Genomic DNA, 26,436 nt, shown 5'->3' with positions numbered 1-26,436 from the left:
AAAGAAATCAGCATAACGCTTCAAACTTGAATGATACAATGGGATATACGATTTAACGTATCTGTTCAAGGCATGCAACAAATACGTTACTATATATATATATAGGAAACAAATACGTTACTTAATGTTTGCACCCTGAATTACAATACTTTAACATTTTTTTTATCCTGTAGGTACAAAATTAAGATGTCTAATATATTCGTATCTATGTATTCAGATATCTAAATTTATATATTAGCGAAAAATGTATTAAAATTTCAAGTTAAAATTAGTGCAATTACTAATATTGACGTTCTTTCATACGTCTTCGTAAATTGCAGCTGATAACGTGTACTCGTTTGGTGATATTATTCATTTTTATTTAATCATTAAACAAAACAAAAAAAATATTAAGGGAGATATCTCAAAAGTCTGAATTCCGAAATGATATCGATATTTCATCGTTAATTGAAATACAGTAACGTATCTGGTCCATTATTTCAAATATGTTTCTGATACCAGGACATTTTTCACTGTTGAATAGTAAGATCAAATAATATGTAAAAATATATTTATTCAGTTTTAAAAATAGATCCTATGCAAGTAGCAATTGTGTTAGTTTTAGCTAGTCTAAGATATCTTCCTTGACTTTCAAAAACATATTTGTTTAGAAATTTTAAAGCAGATGAGGCTTCAAATATCTGTACAGGGACAACAAATCATATCAAATTTGGAACTTTACTACAAGATTAATATAACTGTAATATCCGTTACTGACAATTACTCACTTCAACTGATCATGACATTTTCTGATTTAATTTGCCTATGTTGTTCAATTGTTTAATTTTTGTGTTTATCATGTTTATCATTTTCACTCTCCTCCTGGAGGCAATAAAGAATATATATATTGATGTGTTCATTCAATATGGGTGAGTGTATCTACCATGTCTACCTTGAGTCATTTTTGTTGGTACTCGCTTCTCAATGATTTTTTGAATTTCTGATTTGTAGGTTTGCCACTTTGATTCTACAGTTCTGTCGCTGATGTTTTTAAAATCTGTTTCGAGGTCTTCCTTTATCTTTAAAATATCTATTTTGTCGGCTCTGATTAAAATATCTTAATTCAAGCCGACAAAATAGCCTATTTCTATACAAATGGCTAAATAACTTGCAAAGCACCATGTTAACTATGGCTGCGAAATTAACTATGTACTTTGTCAACAAAGCCGAATTCGTCTTATGTCTATCATATTTCGGTGCGATTTAATTAAGCCGGCGAGTCATGGTTGCATACAGAATTATTATAACAAATCTCTTCATTTCATTAATGCATAACTAATCACTTTAACTACAAAGTAAAAACAACTTCATAGTTCTGCATGCTAAAAAAAATCCAATTGGAGGTAAGAAACCGTTATTTTGAAGAACTGATGCTGACTAAACCTTTTTGAAACGAAATGGTATTTGCTGTTGGGACGAAATGATTTGTGTCGAAAAAACGTTAAAAATAAGTCTCACTAATTAGAGACAAGAAGCAATAAGAAGCGTCAAGCGACAACAAAATAATTTAGCTAAATAAATTCTGCTCGTCGCTTCTTGGCGCTTCTTGTCGCTAAAATTATTCTTGTCGATAATTAGTGAGACCAAAAAATAATAACCAATCAAAAAGACGAAAAAATTCAGCGAGGGGCATTCAAAATATGAAATTCAACTTCCTGTTGTTAATTTGCTGAAATGCATCACATTTGTTATTCTTTTTTCATATTGCTAGTTTGCTTTACCCTCACTGACAGTTTGGTCCTAGACTCCATAAAAGGATGGCTTTTTGGCCCCGACACAGATATAGATAAATCATTCTCGAAAAATGTGAAATTTGAAGTGGTTTCAACAGACAAAAAGTTTCTGAAGTTTGCCAGTGAACTGAACGAGATGTCCCCTTTGGATTCTTGTTATCATATAGTAATTATACATGGGAACAGTATATATGTTCCTGCTTTGTATAATATATAAGTTCCCCCTTAAAAGAGGGATGGAAGATACCAGAGGGACAGTCAAACTCAAGATCAAGATTATACTTATACAAACCGGACAGGAGAAAACTTTGAACAAAATAGACGATTAATTGTGTGACACTGACAGTCATATAATATATAAGTTCCCCCATAAAAGAGGGATGAAAGATACCAGAGGGACAGTCAAACTCATAAATCGAAAATAAACTGACAACGCCATGACTAAAAAATGAAATAGAAAAACCGACAAACAATAGAAAACATGACAGAACATAGAAAACTAAAGAATAAACAAAACGAACTCCACCAAAAACTAGGGGTGCTCTGGAAGGGTAAGCAGATCCTGCTACACATGTGGCACCCCTCATGTTGCTTATGTAATAACAAATCTGGTTAATAGTCTAATTCGGTAGGTCACATTCATGAAAGGGAAGGGGATTGTAGTTACGATGTAAGGAACACATCTGATATCATTTGTGAAACATAACGGTCAATCAACATACCTGCCAACTTTCACGATTTAGGCGTGTATTACACGATTTTGACCCTTTGTCACGATTGCACGAACGTGATCGTGAAAAACCCTCTAAAACACGATTTTGTGAAAATCTACACGAAAAATATGGATGGTTCCCGATTTTGAACTGTGTCAAAGGAAGACATTCGTGTTCAGCCAATCAAATTCTATGTTTCTCATGATCAAATTAATCAGCCAATCAAAAACGTTTTCTCTCAAGATAATTCTAACATCCTAGATTTTGAACTTGTGTTGAATTCCTCTGTTTATTTAAAATCGTAAACATGGCAAATGGTTTTTCACCTGCAAGGAGGTTCTTACACAGAATAAGAATAAAAACATGGCTGATTGACAAACTTCAATGATGCAGTACTACCATAAAGATAATAAATAGTAGTTTATTCACTAATTTATTGATATTACAATTGCTGTAACAAATGTTATTTATGTATTTAATTAAAATACCAAATCATTTAATGTACTATTCTTTATTTTTCACATGGACAAAACAAAACAAAACACATGAGGAATCCCTTAAATGAGGGACTTCCCTTAGTCAAGGGGTCATTTTACTTCTGTGAAAAAGAAAAATGAAAAATATAGATTTTTATTTAACTTAAAAATGGGAAATTCTGACATTATATTTAAAACTACTTTTCTTAATGTAGGATCCAATTATTTTGAAAAATAAAGAAGATAGACATGATATATTAGGCCAAGAACATACCAAAATTCTTGGACATGTGTTGACCATATTATACCAGATAGATCATAAGATGTATAATTTTTTTGGAAAAGTTTCTTCAAATAATATGAATATGTGCTCATTTTTACTTAAAAAAGTGTTTTTAATGTCCTTACATTGAGGGGATACCCCTAGGTGTTGTTCCCAACCTGATAAAGGTCTTTCTTTGTGCATAATTTTAAATTGGAAAAGTCAACAATTATTTAATATCCTTACACATGAAATTAATTCCTAATCTTGCAGCTACATGTTCATCTTTTCTACTGATATATAATAACTAGAATCATGCAAATAAACTTAAGAAAAAGGCATGTAAGCTCATCTGACAAATATGACACTTTTTCTAGACCACAAAACAGCACACGCAAAATAGTCGTCGCAAAGAATTGTAACCTTTGAAATTGTTGTCGCGCACTAAAACCCCCATGGGCACTTTCAAAACTTGGCAGGTATGAATCAACTCGTGATGGGGTCCGTAAAATTTACGAAGGGATGATTTCAACTTCACCATTTGGAACTCTTGGTTTAATAATATATGTTCTAAACAGCTTTTAGCATAAAACAAGTTCCATTGGGAACTTTCCTTTTATAATATTTTATTAAGGAAGTTCGCTTGTCTTGTCAGATTTTCAGAATCCTCTGGTTTTATCCATTTGAATGCCTTAAAAAAATTGCCCATTTACCCCCATTTTTCTTTTTATAAATCTTTTACATGTATAATGATAAGCCATCTGTTAGTGTTAAAGTCTTATAAAATTTAATTATTTTTTAATAGTTTTTGAGAACTTTAACTTGTCAATTTTTTTTGCTCTTTTGATTCCTTTATTTATCCTCTATCAATATAAACTAGTGTTTTAAAAAGTTAATTATTTTGAAACTGAGAAGCAAAGTCCCTTAAATGAAAAGATCTTCTTCTTCCAAATAGCAAAATACTGCCCACTTTCAACATGATGAATATTCTTGCAAGTTGCACTGATTAAGATGACCATTAAAATGAAAAATAAAATTTAAATTCATTTACCGTGCCTATGTGTATGTATGAAAAAAAAGTATCAAAGTATTGACCGACACAAACTGTTTCACTCTTTTTAAGCAAGTACAAGATTAGACTCCAAATCTTAGGATAGAACATCAAATTTAATGCCAAATAACATGAGTACAACAATTTCAAATTGAATCTATTTACATATTGTTACAAGTGTGAAAGTAAATACAATGTACACATGGTATACATATATAAAATATTTTTGTGCTGACATCATGTGTACGTTTTGTACTTACCACTTGTCAATTTTGAAATTCAAGACCTACATTTTATCTTTTATTTATAGGTTGTATTTAGTCTAAAGAAAAGGTGTGGGGAGCTTACTGAGGAGGAATTGAACAAGTTAGCAGTACAACTACTGAACTGTCAATCACAGGCAGAAGGGAGACCTGTATTTAAATGTACTACTGACATGGTAAGAACTGTGATCAAAGGTATATATACAATGTATCTTTACGTGACTGAGTGGTCTAAGTAGTCCGTCAACACTGAGGTTGTGAGTTCGAACACCGCTCGTGCAGGTGCACTCGCCTCCAATCTTAATTGACTAGGATTGTCAGTTTTCCTATCAAAGGTCAGTGGTTTTCTTTGGGCACCATGGCTTCAACCACCAATTAAAACTGGCCGCCACGAAATAGTCTAAATGAGGTGCTTAAAAGCACCAAAAAATCTAAAATCAAATCAAATCATGTGTGCAGGAGTTCCATTTTAATCACATACATGATTGTTCTTGATAAATGCACCCAATAATTTTTCTGATTTACTGTAGTACTAAAAGTAAGATTTAACATTTGATCTGATAGTCTAAGTCTGCCATGTTTGTTATTGAAATTGTAGAGGCTGCCCTTTTTCTCTCTAAAATTCTGAAATATTACATAAAACATGTAAAATTATTGCGTTGTTTTATTTGTCTTTCTAGACTTTAGCTGACTGTACAAGAGAGATGGATGGACCGACATGGAATGCCTATCAGATTGTTGGTAACAGAGCAAGAGCAATGTGTTATGCTACTCAACAGGAACAGTTTAGAAGGATGACCGAAAAGACCGTCAGTAATTTGGTGACAGCAGCTACAGATCAGCTGGACAGCATGGAGTTAATAAAGGTCTGACCTCTATCTGTTCTAAAGCAGCTATAAGATTGAAAGTATAAGAGTTATAAAGGTTTCTTTTTTCCCCGGTTTTAGATGATACAATGATTTACATGTTTTCGAATATTTCATATCACTTTCTTTATTACACCTGCAATGTTTGCAATGCATATGATTATCTTCATTTAATACTGAATAAATTTTGGTAATTTAGGGTATACATTGAGTAAAAAATATTTCTAAAGTTTTATTATATAATTTATAAATCAAAGACAGGTGAACTGGTTTGCATGCACATGTCCCATGTTTCTGGAATTATTGCCTCTTTCTCATTTAAATAAGTTCCAGATATTCCCATGTACACATTGTTATATGACTGGAAGAGGTCCATGTAACAGTAAAAAATCCAACAGTCACTATATTTAATATTATTTATTATTTATCTATTTATAGAATAACCAGGAAGCACTACACAACATGGCAACAGACACCATAAGAAAGTTATACGAGAGTCAACAGGAAATGCTAGGCCATCATCAACAGTTACAGATAACACAAGAGGGAGTCATGACCCAGATAACGGACAATATGGCATCACTCAAAACAGAAAAAGCTTTGATTGCTGCTGGAAACAAAGAACTGGCAGATCAGACTCACAATATAAAGAACAAATTAGGTTATTGTTGTACTCCATTTATATATGTTTTTCTTGTCTGTTTGTCTGTCTGTTAATTTGTCCAGGTTCAAATTCTGGTTTCAGGTAGTTTACTATGATGCTGTACATAGTAACATAAACTTGATTTTTTTTTCCCTCTGAGTCACTAATTATAAGATTTGTACAATGTCAGATTTTTTTTTAACTTTTTAACTTTTATTGTTATAAGCCATGATACATGAACACCTGAAGAGACATTAAAGATACTGTATAGCGGGTTATTTTCGCGGTGTGTAAATTTTCACTTAATTTCAAGAATAAAACAATATAAATTAGCCAATTTGCAAAGATATTGATAAAAGTTTAAACTCCACCAAAAAAATAACCGCCAAGATATTTCTTATACCTAACATGCCTTATTCAATGAAATTTGTGAAATTTTACACACACAAAAATAAGCCACTATACAGACAATTGTTGTATCAAGTTGTGATAATCAATGTATTTTATTATATATTTTGATTGGAATATTTTACCAAATTGAAGCCTGAAAATGGATGACTGTCCAGATTTTTGTGAGAATCAGGATTTAAAAAAAAATCTTCAATGTATCTATATTTAGATTATTTAGATAAAAATTGGTTATCTTTTTTCAGAGGAGGCCATGCAGACTTTACAGAGTCAGAATCAAGAACAAAAGACAAACCATGAAATTATCATACAAGATCTAATGAGCATACAGACGAAGGCCCAAGATACCATAGATAAACTTGGTAAGATTTATTCTTTATTTGATACTTATTAGATATCCATGCCGTCGTGAATTATTAAATATTAAACCCTTGCTTTATATATGTGGGGGTAAACTGTCTTACCTCTGTCTGTCCATCAGTCCCATGCATATTTTTCGTCACATTTTTCTCAGGAACTACATTATAAGAATTTCTGAAATTTGGTTTCAGGGTTTATATGAGTCAGCTATACTGTGTGATGCGTTTTCAGATTCATCACTCATCAACTTCCTGTTTACCGAACACTTACATATTTTTACACTATTAAATTTATCCAGATGTGTCGGGTATCATCAGTGAATAGAGGTTCACAGTTTCACTTGTTGACATTATGTAGCAGTAAGTCCTTTTTGGGAATTCCTTACTTATATAACACCAATCATTTACTGACACATAAGTGTAAATCCTTTGATCATTGAATAAAAAGAGGTATATGTGTTTGAAAGCTAAAAAGAAATATAAAGATAGTGTTTGGATCAAATGGACTGCAAATATAAAGCCTGACATTTTTGCAAAAGAATTTTGATTCTTCAATAGCATTAAAAAGTACAAGCAATGATTTCTGAATTTAAATACATAAACCTTGTGTTGTTGAGTTGAAGTCTTTCTGGTGTTTAATCCACATCTCCTTTTATTGATAAGAGCAGTATTCAGACTTTTTATTTAATTTTCAAAATGGTGAATAAATTATTTAAACATAAATGTTAACATTATTTTCCCTAAGTGATAAGATACCTATTTGGTAATTGATGAAAACACTTATTGTTAAAGGCTATTAAAGGTTTTGAGATGGGTTTTGTTTTTCAGACAAAAGTACTCAGCATTTACTACAAAACCACCAAGATCTGAAGAAACAATATGTAGTCATGCATGAAAAGATGGTTAAAATTAATTCAACCGTAACAGATTTGATGAAATCTATAAATAGCATGCAGGAAAAGTTGGACAAAAAGATTTCTTGGTTTTCCCATTTACTAGGAACTACCGGTAAGATTCTACTTTATGTCTAGGTCAAGAAGTCATAGTCTTTGGTAAAGCTTGAAATGGTATATGCAAAAAGTTTTGAAAAATATTTTATACATAAAACTAATGACTAATCTGTAATGGTTTAAACATGGTTTTTCAAATAGTATATATCTGACAGTCACACAAGCCTTCATAATAGACATTTATTTAAATCTATGGAAAGGAAGTAGACTTACAGATACACTTAACATACCTAAGAATTTGTATAAACAAACTGTAAGTTAAACATTGATCTTACTGTAGAGGATTCTGTATGATTGCAAATGAGACAACTCTCCACCAGAGACAAAATGACACTGAAATCAATGACCATAGGTCAATGTACAGCCTTCAACAATGACTAAAACACATACCACATAGTCAGCTATTAAAGCCCCAAAATGACAAATGTAAAACAACAAAAAAATTTTATGCTCTGGTTTATGTACAAAACAATGAACATGAGGAAGGAATCCAATATGTTATATATACAGAACAAACGGCAACAAATTAAGTTTTGATAAGAATTATATTTTACAATGGTAAAATAAAGAAATAGGGACCTGTTTAATTTAGACTGTTTTTGAGCTTGACAAAGACTGCATTGCTTTCAGATATTATCTAATTAAACTTGCATACTGAAGTGAGATGTCATTTTCTAAAAGCAAAGTTGACCATTTGTTATATACTTTTCCAAGCTCTCAAATGTTTCATGTGTTTGATTTTCCTTTAAATCTCATAACATTTGACAGATGTTATTTTAGAAATACTTGAAATATGGGTCATGCATACAAACTATATATAAAATTATCATACTTTTTGACAACACATTGCAACTATTTGACTATTACTATTCCAAAAACATTCATGTTCATTTTTCCAGAGGAGAAGATAACTACACTATTGGTGTTTGGACAACATATAGTATTCCTCATACTGATAATGTTCCTGACAGCCTACCTACAGGTTCCTCCTATGTCTCGTGTTCTTATCCTCATAGTTACCTTTGTGAACTCAGCTATAGAGATCCAGTCTGGCAAAGGAGCAGGATTTATCAGAATGGCAGGAGTTGACTTCTCTATAATCATGGGTAAGGCTACAATGAAATTAAATAATCAGTACCTTCACCAGCTGCCTAACCTAAATTTTCAGTGTTTTTAAGGAAAAGAGGCTGAGCAATATGTTTTTTAAAGACATAGATGTTGCAATTTTTTATAATTCCAAATCAGAATCACTGTAGCAAGGACAGTCTTGGAGTTACATTTTGGAATGTACATTTGATAGTTCATATTGAATACACAGAGAAAGTATCTCTTGTCTATCTTCCAATTAAAAAGAAGGTTTTATATATTGTCTCACCTCTATCATTCATGCCATGTCTACAACATTATTTGATTTAAGAGACAATACAATTTTACACTAGCTAAAACAAACAGATCAAAAACAAAATTATCTTGTGAACAAAGCATGTTTAATTCATTTGGTTTTTTTCTCTAATGGCAATGAACAATTATCTGGATAAATGTTGTGGAATTAATGTACATGTAGTATAAACCCATCTGTATGCAGATTTTCCTGATATTGTAATAATTAATTTAGCAATTTTGTCCATTTTTTAAAAATCACATTAATAAATGCATGCACTAATATCTGAATTTACAGTAATAATGTGGAATAAAATTTCAGTTAATTGGTTTTATAAAACAAAAACAAAAAAGTGAACTTGCACCATTTGTCAATTTAACTGTCATAGATTAAAAAAAAGTATATCAGCAGCAGTGAATTTCTGTCTATACTCTAAAGAAAGTAACACTTAAGATATAACTGTATTGTGTTTTAAGCTACGATGGCATCAATTGGGGATTTGATGGTCGCAAATTAAGTTTACTGACGACATGTTACCGGAGACAGTAAACGAGTATTTGCGACCATCAAATCCCCAATTGATGCCATCGGAGCTGAAAATACAATATTGTTATCTCCATTCTAATTAAACTGACAGAAAACAACGTTAAAACCTGTATTCAAAATCTGTCATATGCCGTCTGCACTTGCACGTACGTCCCATAGCATCAGTTGTCAATTGATGCCATGTAAAAAAGTGACGTTATCCAATCAAAATGAACGTAACAAACGTTGTTACATTAGAATTTTGCTTTGATTTGCAGCAAATGGTCTTTATTATATTTGGAAATCTAAAAGTAATATACAGAAAGCTCCTTTAAGACTTACAGGAACAGATACTGATGCTACTCAACCAGTCACAAATGAAGAGTTACAGAACCTGACAAATATAGTCGGAAGATTACAGTTTTCATGTGAGTAATAATTAGATATCAGCACCATGATTTCTGCAGTAAAGTACAGTTTTACTTATTGTGATACAAAATTAATCTTGTGTAAAAAAAATTATTGTGTAACATGGATTTGAATTGTCTTTTTAAACTATTTTTCCCCTGATGGTCAAGATAAAGGCCATTTTGTCTGTAAACGAATATTGATTTTTTTCACACCGGTTGATGCTTTTGTTTAATATTAGACAAAAATCTAAAATTCGACCTCCAGTCAGATTTTTTAACGTATACAAGTAAAGAAGTCATTTTATCTTCTCTTGAATTCTTAAAATTTCTTTGCTTTAACAGAATTATGAATTGTCTGTCCTTTGCAGGTGTCTTTACTAATCATTTAAGTGTAATTTCATGGACAATGAAAATCTTAATTGTCTGTTATCCTCAGAACACTGCTCATTTACAAGCCCCCAAGGAGCAATTTTTGAAGGCCTTGTGCAAATACTTAAGAAATTTGCACAATCAGTTTCCTTGTTGAATTAATGAGATGAAACATTGAACTCTTATAAAAAAATTATGAGCTAACCTGAGAAAAACTGTTAAAGGCATGGTTTAACATCTCAAACCTTGAGGATTTGTGGGATTGTAAAAAAAAATAATACTTATACAAGTAATTAAGGGGAGATTATTCAAATATTATAATTAACTTATATAAGTATATTTTATTTTACTTCTTCAAGTAAATAAAGATTACTTTTACAAGCAGTACCCATGACTGACCTCAGTTATTCTTAAAAATGTCTTTATTGAAACTTCTTTGCTTGCAGTGCTTCATGTTTACAAGTGTTAATTGTTTTTGTTTATTTAAAAGTAAACGAGAGTGGTATAGGTAATGATACCAGTATGAGAACAACACCTAATGTAACACAGATAGAAACACAGGCTAGACCAGATTCTTCTACAATGGTGAGATATCATACAATCATTTACAATATAGTTTGTGTACATAGGAAGTTTGTTTTTAAATATCAATTTGAAAGCATCACTTTTTCTATCCTTGATAATCATGATAATGGTATATTTGCTTGACATCAGGGGCAGATGCAGGAATTTTCAAAAGGGGGGGTACTAACCCAGGGCACCCAGGGCAAAGGGGGGGTGCAAAACATATGTCCCGATACAAATGCATTGATCGGCAAAAATAAAGGGGGGGTGCGCACCCCCGGAACCCCCCCCCCCCTGGATCCGCCACTGGACATATATAGATTTCAAACTGACAGTTTAAAAATCTGTTTATACTTACCACTAAAAGAACACTCTTAAAAATGTAATTATAGACATATATGTTATCATGCAAAAATGTAGTCTTTGAAATAATTATCACAGTCATGAATCATTTTTATTTTTCATTTAAAAAATATTTTGGATAGCTCAGCTGGTGTTGAAATCCATGACATCCTTTTCTTTAAATATTTATTTGTACCTGTGCAAGTCAAAACTTCTTATTAGAATAGAAAAAAGAATATAAATTAAAAAAATTGGAGCTTTTTATGAAAAAATGGTTATATCTCTTATATTTTATCCAAGAAGCATTGTGTGGAATTATTTGAAAACTGTTTTTCTGATTATTAATAAATTAGCAAATTATCAATAAGCATATTAAAGAAATGAAATTAAATAAAATCTGAACAAAATAAGGAGTGGTTACCAGCAAATTGTGTTCACCATAAATTTTAAATCATTTAGCCTGAAGATGTAGACAGAGTACATAGATATGTGTTGAATAGTTCGATGGAGAGATTTTCTACACATTCCAGAGAGGGTACACCTGTATTATCTAGGACCAGTACACCGCAGCCTTCAACATCAATCAACTACAGAAATGTCAGGTACCATGTGTATTAATTTCTTAAAAATATTCTCCAATTACATCACAAGAACAAGTGCCTGCATTTACACAGAGAATACAATGTGTTTAACTAACAATTTTATATTGAATTGTTTAATTATCTTGAAGGTACATTTGTCTTTTACAACTGCAGAACAAGGCAAAAGGATATTAAATGTGTTATTTTGATGGTTGTATATTTAGATGAAAGATTGTTGTTATCAACAGGGATTCTAAGTGGGAAACTTCACTGAAATTGAACCTTTCTTAAAGGAGGCTAAAGATACCAAAGGGACATTTACAGTAACCTTATTGAAATAAACAGACAATGTCATGGAAAAAAGTGAAAAAGACCAAAACACTAACAATAGTACACAAAACACAACATAGAAAACTAAAGACTGAGCAACATGAACCCCACCAAACAACTAGGGGTGATCTCAGGTGCTCTGAAAGTAATATATGTAGTCCTTTGTAAGTATTTGCAAGTCTAATCTCTTCCAAAGTGTTAGCTGTCTAATTAATTGGTAATGTTCTAGAAAAAAATTTCACAAGCATAGTAATGTTATCCGTTGTTCTTATATATTTTTATGTGTCAATAAATAAATATTGTAGAGGTTCAACGCCTAGTAGCAGCATGAGTTCTCGTTGTAATGGCCTGACACGTGGTGGGACCCCATGTAGACTGAGTTCTGTCAGAGGACAATCTTACTGCAGAAATCATACAGATCAAGGCTAACCTATAGCTGTGTCAAGTCTTCCACCAGTTAATACAGACATGCCTGGAAACAAATCTTCCAACAGTTAATACAGACATGCTTGGAAACAAGTCGTCCAACAGTTAAAACAACCATGCATGGAAATAGTTAGAAATTGAAATGTAAAAACTAAAGGATTTTTGTATCTACTGTCAACATTTCCTTGTAAATTTTGAATAATCATGATAATCAAAACAGCTCAAAAAGATGTAGATCTCTGATTGATTCATTTTATAAAGATGTTAGAATTGTTAATGAAGGCTGAAATAAATAGTCTTCAAAGTCCCCCCCTCCCTTTTGCATTAATTCTGGAACTGTATAAATTATTTACTTGTGTATGTTTTTTGTTGTCACATCATTTGAGTGATACTAGACATTCCAGCACAGAAACAGATTGGGTCATTTGTGAGAAATTTAAAATATATTTGCCTTTGTTTTATTTATAATTATCGCTATTTTGTGCATTTTTTCTTTGATCTTTTTTTTGTGATAATTTTTCATATCATACTACTCACTTGAGATGGAAAATTATCGCTAGAAACTAAGGATGCATGTGGCATTGCTAATGAAATTGACATGAAATTGACAACATCGTCATAGGTAAAATAGCGATAAACAGATTGTTAAAGGTCATCTCAAATCGATTGCTTTACTCGCTTTCACCGTACCGGCTCAAGCGAGAAAATCAATCTTGTTGAAGTAATCATTGGTTATTTATAATTACATTTGATATTTGAATGATGAAACATGATATAAATTTTGTATCATATCAATTAGTTATTCAATTATATCTAAGATCAGGAAGAATGACCAAAATGTTAAAAGGTTTTTTGCTGCAAGATGCTATTTTTAATTGTGTGCTAAGCTCTGAATTAAATTTTCAGGGGTACAGTTTTTTAAAGATTTTAGATAATGGTCTATGAAATGTGAATTATCATGTTATAAGTATTGTTTTTTTTTCAATCATTTGGTCAAAAGTGTTGATTCTTTTCTCATCTTGTTTTAGCTCAGTAGTAGAGTATTAATATTTAAAACCAGGACTTAATCTGAAAAAGATTAAATCAAATTTTTATTTGATTTTCAAAAATATTCCAGTGCCAAAACTTAGCCATTTCTTTTTTTCTTGTCTCTATCAGATCATCGATGCTGTTCATATTTTTTTCCTTCATTTGTTTTTTATTAATGTCTATGTTCCAGACCATATGAGTATTTGTAAACTCAATAAAAGATTAGGGCTATTCCAGAAAAAAATGTATGGGAGGGTTGGAAGGCAGTTTTTGTCAGCACCCGCCACCCAGGCAATTGTAATTGATAATTATAGTGCATTATAGTGTGAAAAGTTGCTCTGATACCCATCACCCATGTATTATTAATACAATGTGCCTTCCAACCCCCCCATACATTTTTTTCTGGAATAGCCCTTAGATAAATGTTTTTCTAAAATTAACACATATTGGTCAATTACATAAATGGTCCTGCTCGTATTAGACCCTACGAGTATGCGTATAACCATTCTGTCCGACCTTACGTTAGAACTATACACATACCATCCAATTACTCATATGGTCTGGAACATCTACACATACAATTTCATAATACATTAAGTTTAATACCATTCATTATAGAAATCAATACCTGTTTGTAGCTTTTATGAAATATAAATGCAAAACTAAGCAGCACAGTTTGCACGAAGGTGATATTTGTATTTTAATACCAATGTACATTAAAGTATTGATACATTAATCATAGAAAATAAAAAAAAGAATGTTGACTTTTGTTACATATAAGCAAATGAAAAATGTCATATGTATAAATAGTTTTGAATTTGAAAATGAATTATATGTGTATATAAATGTATACAGTAATTTATAAAAGAAAGTAATCATAGATTCTCAGAGACTTAAAAAAAAATGTTATCATGTGAAATGAACGAATTGCTAAGAATTTTTGTATAATATTGCATCATAGGGAGTAGGATATATGCCTTGCTATTTCATTTATGTATATTTGCAGCTGTATATGATCAGCTTAATTTATATACTCTGAATTCAGAATTTTAATGTTTTATCATTGCAAAAATTTTAAATTTTGATAGCATTATTTGTAAAAAGCATTTCCAGAAAAAGGTAATCATTCTTCTCACATATTTTGTCCATTTTTCAACAATTACACTTAAAAAAGCATATTAAATTTCTGAATTTACAGTAATATTTATATCTTATTGGGTGCAGTTTAGGTTTAGTGCTATGTTCATAATCTGCTGATAATTGAGGCGCAGTCTGGGTTTGATATTTTTACTATTAGAGTAAGTTACAGTGAGCATGAATTGGAAATGGCATTGCACAAATGGTTTATTCTGATTATATCTCTTAGTTGGTACCTAACACTACAGGGAGTAAAATCGGCTAAACGTTTTAATTACGTTGTGTTGTTTAGGGAATATTAATCTTCTCAATGTTCAAATCAGTGTTTGTCAAACTGCTATATAACCAGTGTAATTTTCTGATAAAACGGTGGGTTCAAATTTTTTGAAATTTTTATATTTTTGTCAAAGGGTCAAAGTAAATACTTTGTCAAAATTTTATAAAAATTAAACGAGCCAAATTGATTTTAGTTAAAGTGTTGGGTACCACCTTGACAAACATTATCTGTAAAGAAACAGTAGTTTATGGATCCAATCCTACAGACATTCTTGGTTGCTTCATTTTCAATCCATGTTCTCATAAGAATAAAAACAAATTTTCTGTCACCAAAATATGCACACATTTTTGATAGTGCCGTTTTTGTGATGCCTAAACTCTCCTTGTATTATATTTCTTGAAAACATTGCTATTTCAGTGTACCTAAAATTTTTGTTAATACCACATTTCAAGCTAAACATTTATGTACTCATCTTTATAATGTCTAAAAGAGTGCAGTTGTCTTTCTTTGATAGCATTTTTGGTGTATTTAGTATAATATACCAACTGTTATTAAGAATAACATATTTAAACTTATGAAATTTTTACCTTTTATACCTCTTTAAATAAATAATTAAAATGTAATAGATTACAAAAAAAAAAGTATTTTGAAAACTATCCTTTCAAAACAAATCTGGGGTACCATCACACCATTATTATTGGACTGCTTAAACTATCAGTTAAAAAAGATATTGAATTGTAAGATATGTACCTTGTTTTAAGATCCTTATTTTGTGTTGAAAAAAAAATTGAAAATCAAATGAATTATGTGTAGATGTGTGTCGTGGGTGAATATTTAATTGATATGTCTTTCAAGTATTGTAAGTAGTCATCAAGATTTTATGGTGCATAATTTGTTTTTCAAAATAATAGAAATTGTTTGTTTTACAGTTATATATATAGATCTAGATTAATGGCTGGGAAACATATAGGATATACAAAAACCACTTAAATTTGTATTAAAGAAATGTTTTTTTTTTTATTGAACTACCTTGTTTTTTATGAGTTTTACATTACCTCAGCTACAAAACAGACATAAATAGATACTTTTAATTGAAAGTGCAGATCTAATTGATAAATAATGATAGATAACGACGACAGCATGTTTTTGTTTGTGACTTTGACTACCCATAAGGGTCTTGAAAAGTTGGCTTATAGATAAAGTGTGTATAACACTCTTTCCTTTGCAGAACATTATCTTATGTGATGCTCAATTGTTTCCTGTCTTATCTTCACCCTAGCTTGTATCTACATGTCTGGAGTGAACATGTGCCAAAATGTAGGTTGCACTCTCACCTTAACTTCTAATTAGCACAAGCTCTAGGAATGAAAACAATGCATATCCTCACACAACATATGCTTGGCATGAACAAAGTTTAACTTTTCATCTATATTTTTTTTTTAATTTAAAAACATGTACAGCATTTCAGTTTATATATACATATGAAAAAGTACAGCATTTTAGTTTATATATACATATGAAAGCAGACAATTACAGATTTAACAGTATTACTAACATCTATGCAAAACTGAATGAAATTAAATATAATGAAAATTTTATGGTGCTTAGATTATGATTTAATGAGTATTTGTGTGTGTGTGTGTGTGTGTGGTTTTTAACACAGTTTTGATAAGATCATCATGTGTCAAATTTGTTTTAAAATTTAATCAAATATCATTACAACACACTAAGGGACCAAACAACCTGATTGTATGTTTTTAGTGGTTCTATAAAGGACTTAGTGTATGTTTTTAATTCTTCTTGTAAAGACTTCAGTTTACATTATATCAGAAAATTAAGGAGATGTGGTACGATTGTATTTTATGCACAAATCATTTTTAAATGAATAGCCAGATTATATTTTTTTTCAGCTTTATGTTTGTATGTCATGGACTTTTTGTAATATAATTTTAATCCTTTGAATTGATGAGTTCACTAGAAACAAAAAAAGAATAATATTTGTAATACAATGTATATAGGGGAAAAAATTGATTATACGGATATAAATCATGAAAACAAATTTGTGCATTAATCATACATTTGTTAGATTTCCAACATTGAGCACAAGCTCTTGAAACATAATATATCAATAAGGATAACAGTTTTAGTGTAAGTACAAAAAAAACCTACAATATGTATATATTATCTAAGTATTTGAGCATTGTAATACAAATTGTTGTACTTTCAAATAACAAATGTGAAGACTTTTCTTTAATAATGACTATTTTAGGTTTTAACTCTTCCCTTCCCCTGTTAGAACTGTAATTTATGTATGCGAGATGTAATATACACATTAAGGTGCAAATTATGTTTGATTTGAGTGCTTGAAAAATGTTCCAAAGTTAATTTTACATTCTGTAGAACAAACTTATTTTGAATGCAGTATATTTTTTTTTCTCAGAATATTAAAGTATTTCATGGATATCATATCATGAAGCATTGATTTATAATTATGTAATTAAGAGAGTTTTTTGAGAGTTGATATATTTATTGTAACTATGTCCTGTCATGCAGGATTAATTATGTCTTTAATTGTGTACACTGTGCTCTCTGTTTTCAATAAATGGTTATTGTTTTAATTTGTGGGTTTAATTTATTGGAGCCCTCACCAATTACAATGTACTCTTATAGAGCTATATAGTGATCAGCATGTTGTCCATCATAATTGTTTCTACTTTCTCATTTTAAACCCCTACATTTAATGGACAAAATTACATTAACCCAATAGGAACAATTTTTAGTGTAGGCCAGAGGCATGTATGTCTCTATAGTAGGTCTACTGGTGAGAAGAACAGAAATTTAGACTGAAATTTTAAAAGGAGGGCATGTAAGATGAGAAAAATCTTGTTTTGAAGAAGGTCACTTATGGACATAAAAGAGATTTTCTCAAGAGGTGCTTTGCAATCTCTTTACACAAGACATTGGATTTAATGACCTCATTCCGACAAGATGTGTCTATGAAGTTTAACATCCAGCATTGTAAAACGAACAACCCCCTAAAAATAGGTTTTACCACTTGATTTTTGTCAAGCCTTTGACTTTAGCCAAAAACCGTGACATAGCAATCCTATATTCAGTAGTCAGTGTGCGACGTCCACAAATATTCACTCTGTCCTTAAAATTTTTGATATTTAATAACTTTCTTAAACTATCCTGGATTTCTTCAGACTTAGACAGAAGCTTGTTTATGATCATAAGATAGTAAGTGTCTAGAAGTAAATCTTAAAAAATGAAATTCCTGTTTTTCTGTATATAACTTATAAATGGACTTAGTTTTTCTGCCAGGAAACGTTACATTCACTCTGTGGTTAAAGTTTTTAAAATTTTAATAACTTTCTTAAACTATCCTGGATTTTTACCAAACTTGGACAGAAACTTGTTTATGATCAGAAAATAGTATCCAGAAGTAAATTTTGTTAAAAAATAATCCATTTTTTCCTAATTTTAATTATAAATGGACTTCGTTATTCTGCCAAGAAACAATACATTCACTCTGTGGTTAAAGGTTTTAAAATATTAATAACTTTCTTAAACTATCCTAGATTTGTACCACCTTGGACAGAAGCTTGTTTATGATCAAATGCTAGTACAAATGTTTCTAGAAGGAAATTTTGTTAAATTTTTTTACCAGTTTATCCGTATTTTACTTTAAAATGGACTTAGTTTTTCTTCCAGTTGACATTACATACAGTCTGCAGTTTAAGTTTTTAAAACATTTATTAGATTCACAAACTATCTTGCATTTTTACCCAACTTGGACAGAAGCAGCTAACAATCAAAAGATAGTATCAAGTGGAATAATTTTATTAATCTTTTTGCTTGTTTTTGTTGTGCCTGCGGTTAACTGCAAAAGTATGTAGGCAAGACACTGGGTTCCGCGGAAACCCTTACTAATTTTTCAGTTAAAAACTGAGTATACATTTTGTTTTTCTATATCCCAAGCTATTGATTTCAGGAAGTAAACATACTGCCATCTCATGATTAGACTTACACAAATCTGGTTTTTGTTTGTCTGAAACGAAAGTCACAGTATGTGAGACTTATGTATTACTATCTGGTGGCAGAGACGACGTAAACTATCTATCTGGATTTTTATTTCTCAGTAATAAGCAAATTATATTGTATCATGAAGATAACGATTAGACATGTAAAAAAATCGATTTACTCAGATGACATGAAAAATTGAACTATAATGGGCTCTTTATATTTACGAAAAGAAAAATGATTATATCAAATGACGGTAAATTGAAAAAAAAAATCATTTTTTTCTCCATTGAAGGTCGACCTTTACAAAGGATTATATCGGAGACTACTATAACACAATATTATAGCAGTCTCCTATTTTATATATAACCACAGCAGCTTTTTCATTGAATATCAAAGCTAGATGATTCGAAGTAGGTTAACTTTGAGGCCACTAATAAATTCAATATCAATTTAAAAAATAATTTTTATGCCATGGTGAAATGTTAAGTTTTCGTTTCAGTTGAACCTGTAAGTAAATACACCATTTTAACTGCAATTTGAATTTGAGAAATTACATGTCATTTGATTTTCGAATAAGTTTGATCAAGTCCTATTTTTTTTTTAGAAAAACTTCGGTTATCTGCCTTTGCGCAGCAGTTTTCAAGATTTGTGAAAAAGTATCCTATATGAGAGAACATATTTGTGATTTATTTGATATCGTTGTCTCACTGTGTCTGAACCACAACGGCAAAATTTGATCGGACTCGATGGTATCTAACATCCGGCACAATGACGGAACATTAATAGACAGAAGAAAGATAGGTTTCTCCTTATTTTCTTATTTTTTTTTTATGATATGGAAGATATATATACATATACAACTATTTTCCATTGTGATATGCAATATTTTCTACAACCGTTCTATATTAACGAAGAAATAAGTAAAAATGCACGTCAAAATGACGAATTTAGTGAACCTTGCCTCGAAAATTGTTAATTTCTCGTTAAATTGTTCACATTGTACGAAAAGAAAGGTACGGGAAGATGGATACTCACACGGAGATTGCAAAACTTGTCATTATAAACACCTCAATACTTATATTTCTGCGTATGGAACGAAAGAAATGGGTCATGTCAAAATGGAAATGGCCGGTTTCGTCAATGTTTACCACCCGGTTTGGTCATAGATTTCACAATGCATAACCCGGTTTGGTCAACTAAAAAAAATCATAATCGTATTACATTATAATTGATAATTTAACTTCAGTGTTAAAAAGGAGTTGGAAAACAAGTTCTTTCACAGGACAACGGCTTTTTATATGATTAGTCTCAGATTCAAATGACTGAATAATAAGCAAACACTTAGTCTAGAATGCCTACTCTTATAGAACACAAATAATTTCAATTTTACTTTGCATTCAAATATTTATAACAGCAGAATAGAAAGGAATGAAGGTTATAACGCAAATTGGGGTTAAAGCTCTCAAATATGCGTTTTCTATATGAATTATGAAAAATATGTTTAAACTTGAAATTAGAGTTAAACTTTACGGTCTTAAAAAATCGAAACACGTGATTTTCTCGTACAATAGGATGGACACCTTTATAAGTGATCTAATTCTTAAGGATATACAGTGACGATAAGACAACTGTATATATGCATGCATAATCGACATATAAAATGTCAAAAGAAGATACGTGCCAAAAAGATGTTTATAGGAAGAAAAGGATTACAACTACCATGCATCAAAGGTGGGGTCGGGGGCGTGCAATCTATACGTCTTCTAGATTCGCCACTTATCTTATAAAGTGTATACCGAATTAAAATATTGTAAGAAATAAGAAAACAGGGACACCCGCGAAATCGGATTATGTGAGTTTGATTATGTTTATTATAAACATTCTCATTGATATTTTTAAACAAGCGGCACTAAGTGATTCAAATTCATAGCGTTTTGAACTATTTGTATAAAGCTGCATATGTCAAAAGTTAGAAGGTTTGCATTGGCGGATCCAGGAAAGGGGGGGGGGGGTTCCGGGGGTTGTAACCCCCCCTTTTTTTGCCGATCAATGCATTTGAATGGGAGCATATAGTTGGACCCCCCCTTTTTTTCAAATGGATGGATCCGCCCCTGGTTTTACTGTTACATATACAAGTATGGAACACAGATCTAACGATTTTTTCCCTTTTTGCCATATATCCATTGCTCTTGCCTTTGACCTCATTTCTATATTATTTTTCCTTCGGCCACATGACGATTCATGTGACCGTGAACTTATTTCCTTCATTGATTGGTAAATGATAAGGGCTTTGTGTTGTTGGTTTTATTAATTAGAAATTGTTCATTTCCGTCTGGCAGGATTCATTAGACCTCGACTTAAATGGTTTCATAAACAATTGGTTATGTTTCTGTGACCATTTTTTTTTATCTTACAGACCTTCATCATAAATTGAATTGCGATCATTTAAGCATTTGTGACATGTCAGTGCGTACACTTAAATATAAATAATATGTCTTAATTTTTTTATTGAAAAAAAAAAACCGCCAGTGAAGTTGTTTGCTATGTCCGATCAAGTTATCCGGTTCGTGAAATTTGAAATGTTCAGTTGTTACACATCTTTTTTTTTAAATTCAAGAACGGTGTAATTTTGTTTGGAATTTTTGGTTGTTTTTAGCTCACTTGACCCAACAGGAAAAGTATTTTTTTGCATGAACCCCCCCTGAGGGGTTCATGCTTATATATTGGCGAGTTTTGGATGTGTCTATGGGCCACTCGATATCTCTCGGCCGGAAGTCAGAATAAAATTCTGGGAACGTCTCGAAAGTTTTCTGTCATTTATACAGGTCTTAACAGGTTGTTATCTACGTCTTTGATATGGTCCCTTGATGACCCTTGACGACGCAATTATATTTGTTTTAAAACGACCACTGTACACTGTGTGTATCTGGGTCAATTAATTATAACGTGGTATTGTCTGTTGTCTTGATAACATATAAACTAATTATGTTTGAAGATTTAACCACGGGATACTGTGTATTTCATCATAGACACGGGAGAGAACATTCTGGTTAAAATATTAATATTAGATCGGAAAACAGAAAGATACTATTCTTATCAAAAGTATTTAATTCAAGAGGAATCAAAGAAATATATACAAAGGTGTCAGTATTCACCTCAGAAACTTACAAAACCTTTGAATAGACTTATTAAGAAGGGATATAATTACGATACTGTTGTCAAGTCATTAAAAATTGCATATTTTGGCGTTAATATTGAGTCACTGATAAGGTCTTTGCATCGGAACTAAACACATTTATTCTAAAAACAGTTGTTGGCATGACACGGGTTATGTTCTTCTCATATATGTTATGATGGTATGATACTAAACCCCTAACGGGAATGATTGTGCCTGATGTTCATATTATGAAATCATAATCTTTCAGTCAGTTTAGTTGATGTCTGGAGCTGGCATGTCAGTTAACTGCTAGTAGTCTGTTGTTATTTATGTATTATTGTCATTTTGTTTATTTTCTTTGGTTACATCTTCTGACATCAGACTCGGACTTCTCTTGAACTGAATTTTAATGTGCGTATTGTTATGCGTTTACTTTTCTACATTGGTTAGAGGTATAGGGGGAGGGTTGAGATCTCACAAACATGTTTAACCCCGCCGCATTTTTGCGCCTGTCCCAAGTCAGGAGCCTCTGGCCTTTGTAAGTCTTGTATTATTTTAATTTTAGTTTCTTGTGTACAATTTGGAAATTAGTATGGCGTTCATTATCACTGGACTAGTATATATTTGTTTAGGGGCCAGCTGAAGGACGCCTCCGGGTGCGGGAATTTCTCGCTACATTGAAGACCTGTTGGTGACCCTCTGCTGTTGTTTTTTATTTGGTCGGGTTGTTGTCTCTTTGACACATTCCCCATTTCCATTCTCAATTTTAAAATATATACTGTATTTATGTTTCTGAAGAAACTACATTTTTTTGTGTAACAATGATTGAAATCAGAATATTTTCAGAGTTGCAATTAAGAAATAAGTATTTTATAGGCCAAGATACTCTGCCTTGGTATTTTAAAATATTCATTTGTAAAGGAAACATAAAAATTAAATCTAAATAAATTCTTGCATTTACAAAAAAAAATGTTTATAAACAATAATCATTATATTTCTACGTTAATTATTTCATACCATTTTAGTATTTAGGTTTTATGAGTAATTATTATTTATTTTTTTGTATTGTAATATATCCATCAAACGGAAAGTAAGATAAATTTATTAAAATTGAAATTTTTATTTTAAACGGTCGTGAATAAAAATACTTGAGTGTTTTCAATTCATAAAGCATGATTTTAAACTCACAACAACCGTAGAAATAATTTACAATAATCACAACAAAATTTAATTACAACCATAATGTTGATTATTTTATACTGTTTTAGTATGGATTTAGAAGTCTTTGCTTATATTTTGTATCATGAGTATTAAATATATTCACATAGTGGAATGTTTAAAATATTTAAAAATAGATTCATTCGATGAATAAAATGTCCATCCGTAAATACTTGAAGTTCGTGTTTTTTGATACTATATATATTAAAAAAAAAATTACTAACAGGAACGTAAGTTTATTATAAAATTTTAATTCAATTTTTGTTTGTTAGTTTTAATAGTTATAGGATCTACATATTTGTACTATGGTACGGTTTTGAAAATTATATTCATTGTGTTGACCAACTATCCTACATGTCTTAATTCATTCACATTATAGATCACATTTCAAAAGCACACTATCGGTTTGCGTTCTCAAAAATTCCGGATAAAATGTCAATGAATCCGGAGTCGAAACAAACAAAAAAGCCGCTTGACATTCGAATTCAACTATTAGATTAAGATATGTGCAGACGCAAATGCGTATTCTTTTCCTGAGTATCAGTGAGATGCTTTCTATTTACTATTTCGTGCGCTAAAATAATACTTGCATGCAATACAATTAAATTCACTCGTGAAAGCTTATTTTCGGTTTTTTTTATCTAAATTCAGGACACGACAGAAAGAGCTTTACATGTGACTTTCATCATTACTAACGGTATTCTGACCTCGAGTTGTTTCTCTTTTGTTTCTTTTTTGAGTCACTGTCCTATTATAGACTTTGACCTTTTCGAAACGCTAAGGATTGTCTACCCAAGTAATAGAATCCGTAACTTTGTAATTTTTTTTTTAGTATTATAAATCTGAACTTCTGCATACTTTTTGGTGATGTTTAAAATTTTGATTATTAAGCGTTATAAAAAAATATCATAATGTTAATGTTGAAAAAATAATTAGATATCAGTGTTTGCTATTGAGTATTTATATTCCATTTAAAATTAGTTTGAAGATCAGTGAAATAACGGATACGCCTTTCATTAGGAAAATGTGTATTACTATAATTACCTATGTAAATAAATTTAACAACCCCAAGTTAACTTTATAATAAATATATATTCAAATTCTTTCGAAAGACAATGTTCAGATCCGTGTTAACGTTGCTTTTCATAAATTTTTGGTTTTAAAAAATATAAAAAAACCGGGTGATATATATAGACGAAACCGGGTGATTGTGTAGAAACAACAATGACGAAACCGGTGTATTTTAATTTGACATGACCCATTTCTTTCGTTCCATACACAGAAATACAAGTAATGAGATGCTCATAATGACTAGTTTTGCAATCTCTACATCAGTATTTATCTTCCCGTACCTTTTTTTCCGTACAATGTGAACAATTTAACAAGACGCAGTAAACAATTTCGAGGCAAGGTTCACTCAATTCGTCATTTAGACGTGCATTTTTACTTATTTCTCCGTTAATATAGAACGGTTGTAGAAAATATTGCATATCACAATAGAAAATAGTTACATATGTATATATATTCTTCGATATCATAAAAAAAATAAGAAAATAAGGAGAAACCTATCTTTCAAGGTGTCAGACCACCAATTAAAAATCCCTATCTGTTCAACCAAATTTTGCAATTTTCACAGCTTTCTAAATATTTTACCTTAAGTTTAACTTCAAGGAAACCAGGTATATCCTGAATTGTACATGTATCACCTTCCTACATGCCAATTTTCAACCAATGTTTAAAGTCTTGTAACAAATTTCTGATTTTGAAAAGACAGGTACAACCAAAATAACTCCCGGTTTTCTGGAAATCTTAAATTTGTGTACTATGTAGCGCATTAATCCTGAATTTTTAATGCAAACTCATAGACAAGTGAATTTTGGCTCAAAATGGTCTAAATATATTTCCCTTTCACCAAAAGTTTCATTTCTGCAAATTTGTTGGTTAGTTTAAGTAAACAATGACATCAAAAGCACTATTTTGTGTCAAAGTAGGACTACGTTCTAAATTGGAGGGAGTAATTGGTGGTCTGACACCTTTCTTCTGTCTATTAATGTTCCGTCATTGTGCCGGATGTTAGATACCATCGAGTCCGATCAAATTTTGCCGGTGTGGTTTAGACACAGTGTGTCTGTATGGTTATTTTCACACTACAAATCTGAACGTTTGGCACCTCGGGGACATTTGTCTTTTTTAAATTACCAATTGTTCTAAAAATTACACTATAAAGGGAGAGGGAGGAACATTTATTTAACTTTAACCAATTCTCTTTTTTATTTTTATTCTTCTTCTTAATTTGTGTGACACCATTTTATCGTTCTGCTTGTTAATTCCCCGGACCATACACGTTGGTTGGGAGCATTTGAGTATACACACAGATGGTCATGACCATACGTGTATGGTCCAAATACTCATATGGTCCGGAACATATCATATATACCACACCACGTTGTAAATGTTAAACAGCAATCCGTATGAATATAATATGATTATGTTTAACTTGCATGCAGATATTTGAAGAAGTTAATAAAAGAAGTTTTAAAAAAGAAAATAATTGTTAATATCAAAATGCCATTATCATATAACATTTATATACATTCAAATGATTTATGTAAATATACATTCGACTCATCTTATTTAATCTGCATTTTATTTTAAAGGTGCGATTCGTTCAACAATGGATTAGATGGAAAATCAATTCTTTATTTTGTTCCGAGTTAAATAACCTTAAAACACATGTTCAAAAATCGACAGATATATATACGATAATAAATGAGTTGTATAATAGATTATTATGAATATGATACAATATGTATCTGTTACTATCATTGCAATTTTGAATAA

General features: G+C 31.0%; 1 protein-coding gene across 1 annotated transcript; it reads left to right on the top strand.

The window, feature by feature from the left end:
- Positions 1-1,660: 1,660 nt before the first annotated feature.
- On the top strand, positions 1,661-13,050 carry LOC139501670 (protein brambleberry-like). Its single transcript, XM_071290818.1, has 11 exons — positions 1,661-1,938; positions 4,585-4,713; positions 5,218-5,403; positions 5,842-6,064; positions 6,700-6,816; positions 7,642-7,821; positions 8,723-8,929; positions 10,008-10,157; positions 10,999-11,093; positions 11,874-12,016; positions 12,631-13,050. The coding sequence occupies exons 1-11, from the start codon at positions 1,714-1,716 to the stop codon at positions 12,752-12,754; spliced, it is 1,779 nt and encodes a 592-aa protein (XP_071146919.1). The 5' UTR covers positions 1,661-1,713; the 3' UTR covers positions 12,755-13,050.
- The last annotated feature ends 13,386 nt before the right edge of the window (positions 13,051-26,436 follow it).

This window comes from Mytilus edulis, chromosome 13, assembly GCF_963676685.1.
Source record: "Mytilus edulis chromosome 13, xbMytEdul2.2, whole genome shotgun sequence".
NCBI classification, from domain to species: domain Eukaryota; kingdom Metazoa; phylum Mollusca; class Bivalvia; order Mytilida; family Mytilidae; genus Mytilus; species Mytilus edulis.
The sequence above is the reverse complement of the archived record's forward strand: the minus strand, read 5'-3'. Positions and strand labels throughout refer to the sequence as shown.

What these genes read in the sequence shown, in the direction of transcription:
- LOC139501670 (XM_071290818.1), top strand. Translation starts at nt 1,714, where the DNA reads ATGCATCACATTTGTTATTCTTTTTTCATATTGCTAGTTTGCTTTACC. An exon ending in AGATACCATAGATAAACTTG is followed by an intron (nt 6,817 to 7,641) that starts GTAAGATTTATT and finishes TTTGTTTTTCAG; the next exon opens with ACAAAAGTACTCAGCATTTA. An exon ending in GACCAGATTCTTCTACAATG is followed by an intron (nt 11,094 to 11,873) that starts GTGAGATATCAT and finishes TAAATCATTTAG; the next exon opens with CCTGAAGATGTAGACAGAGT.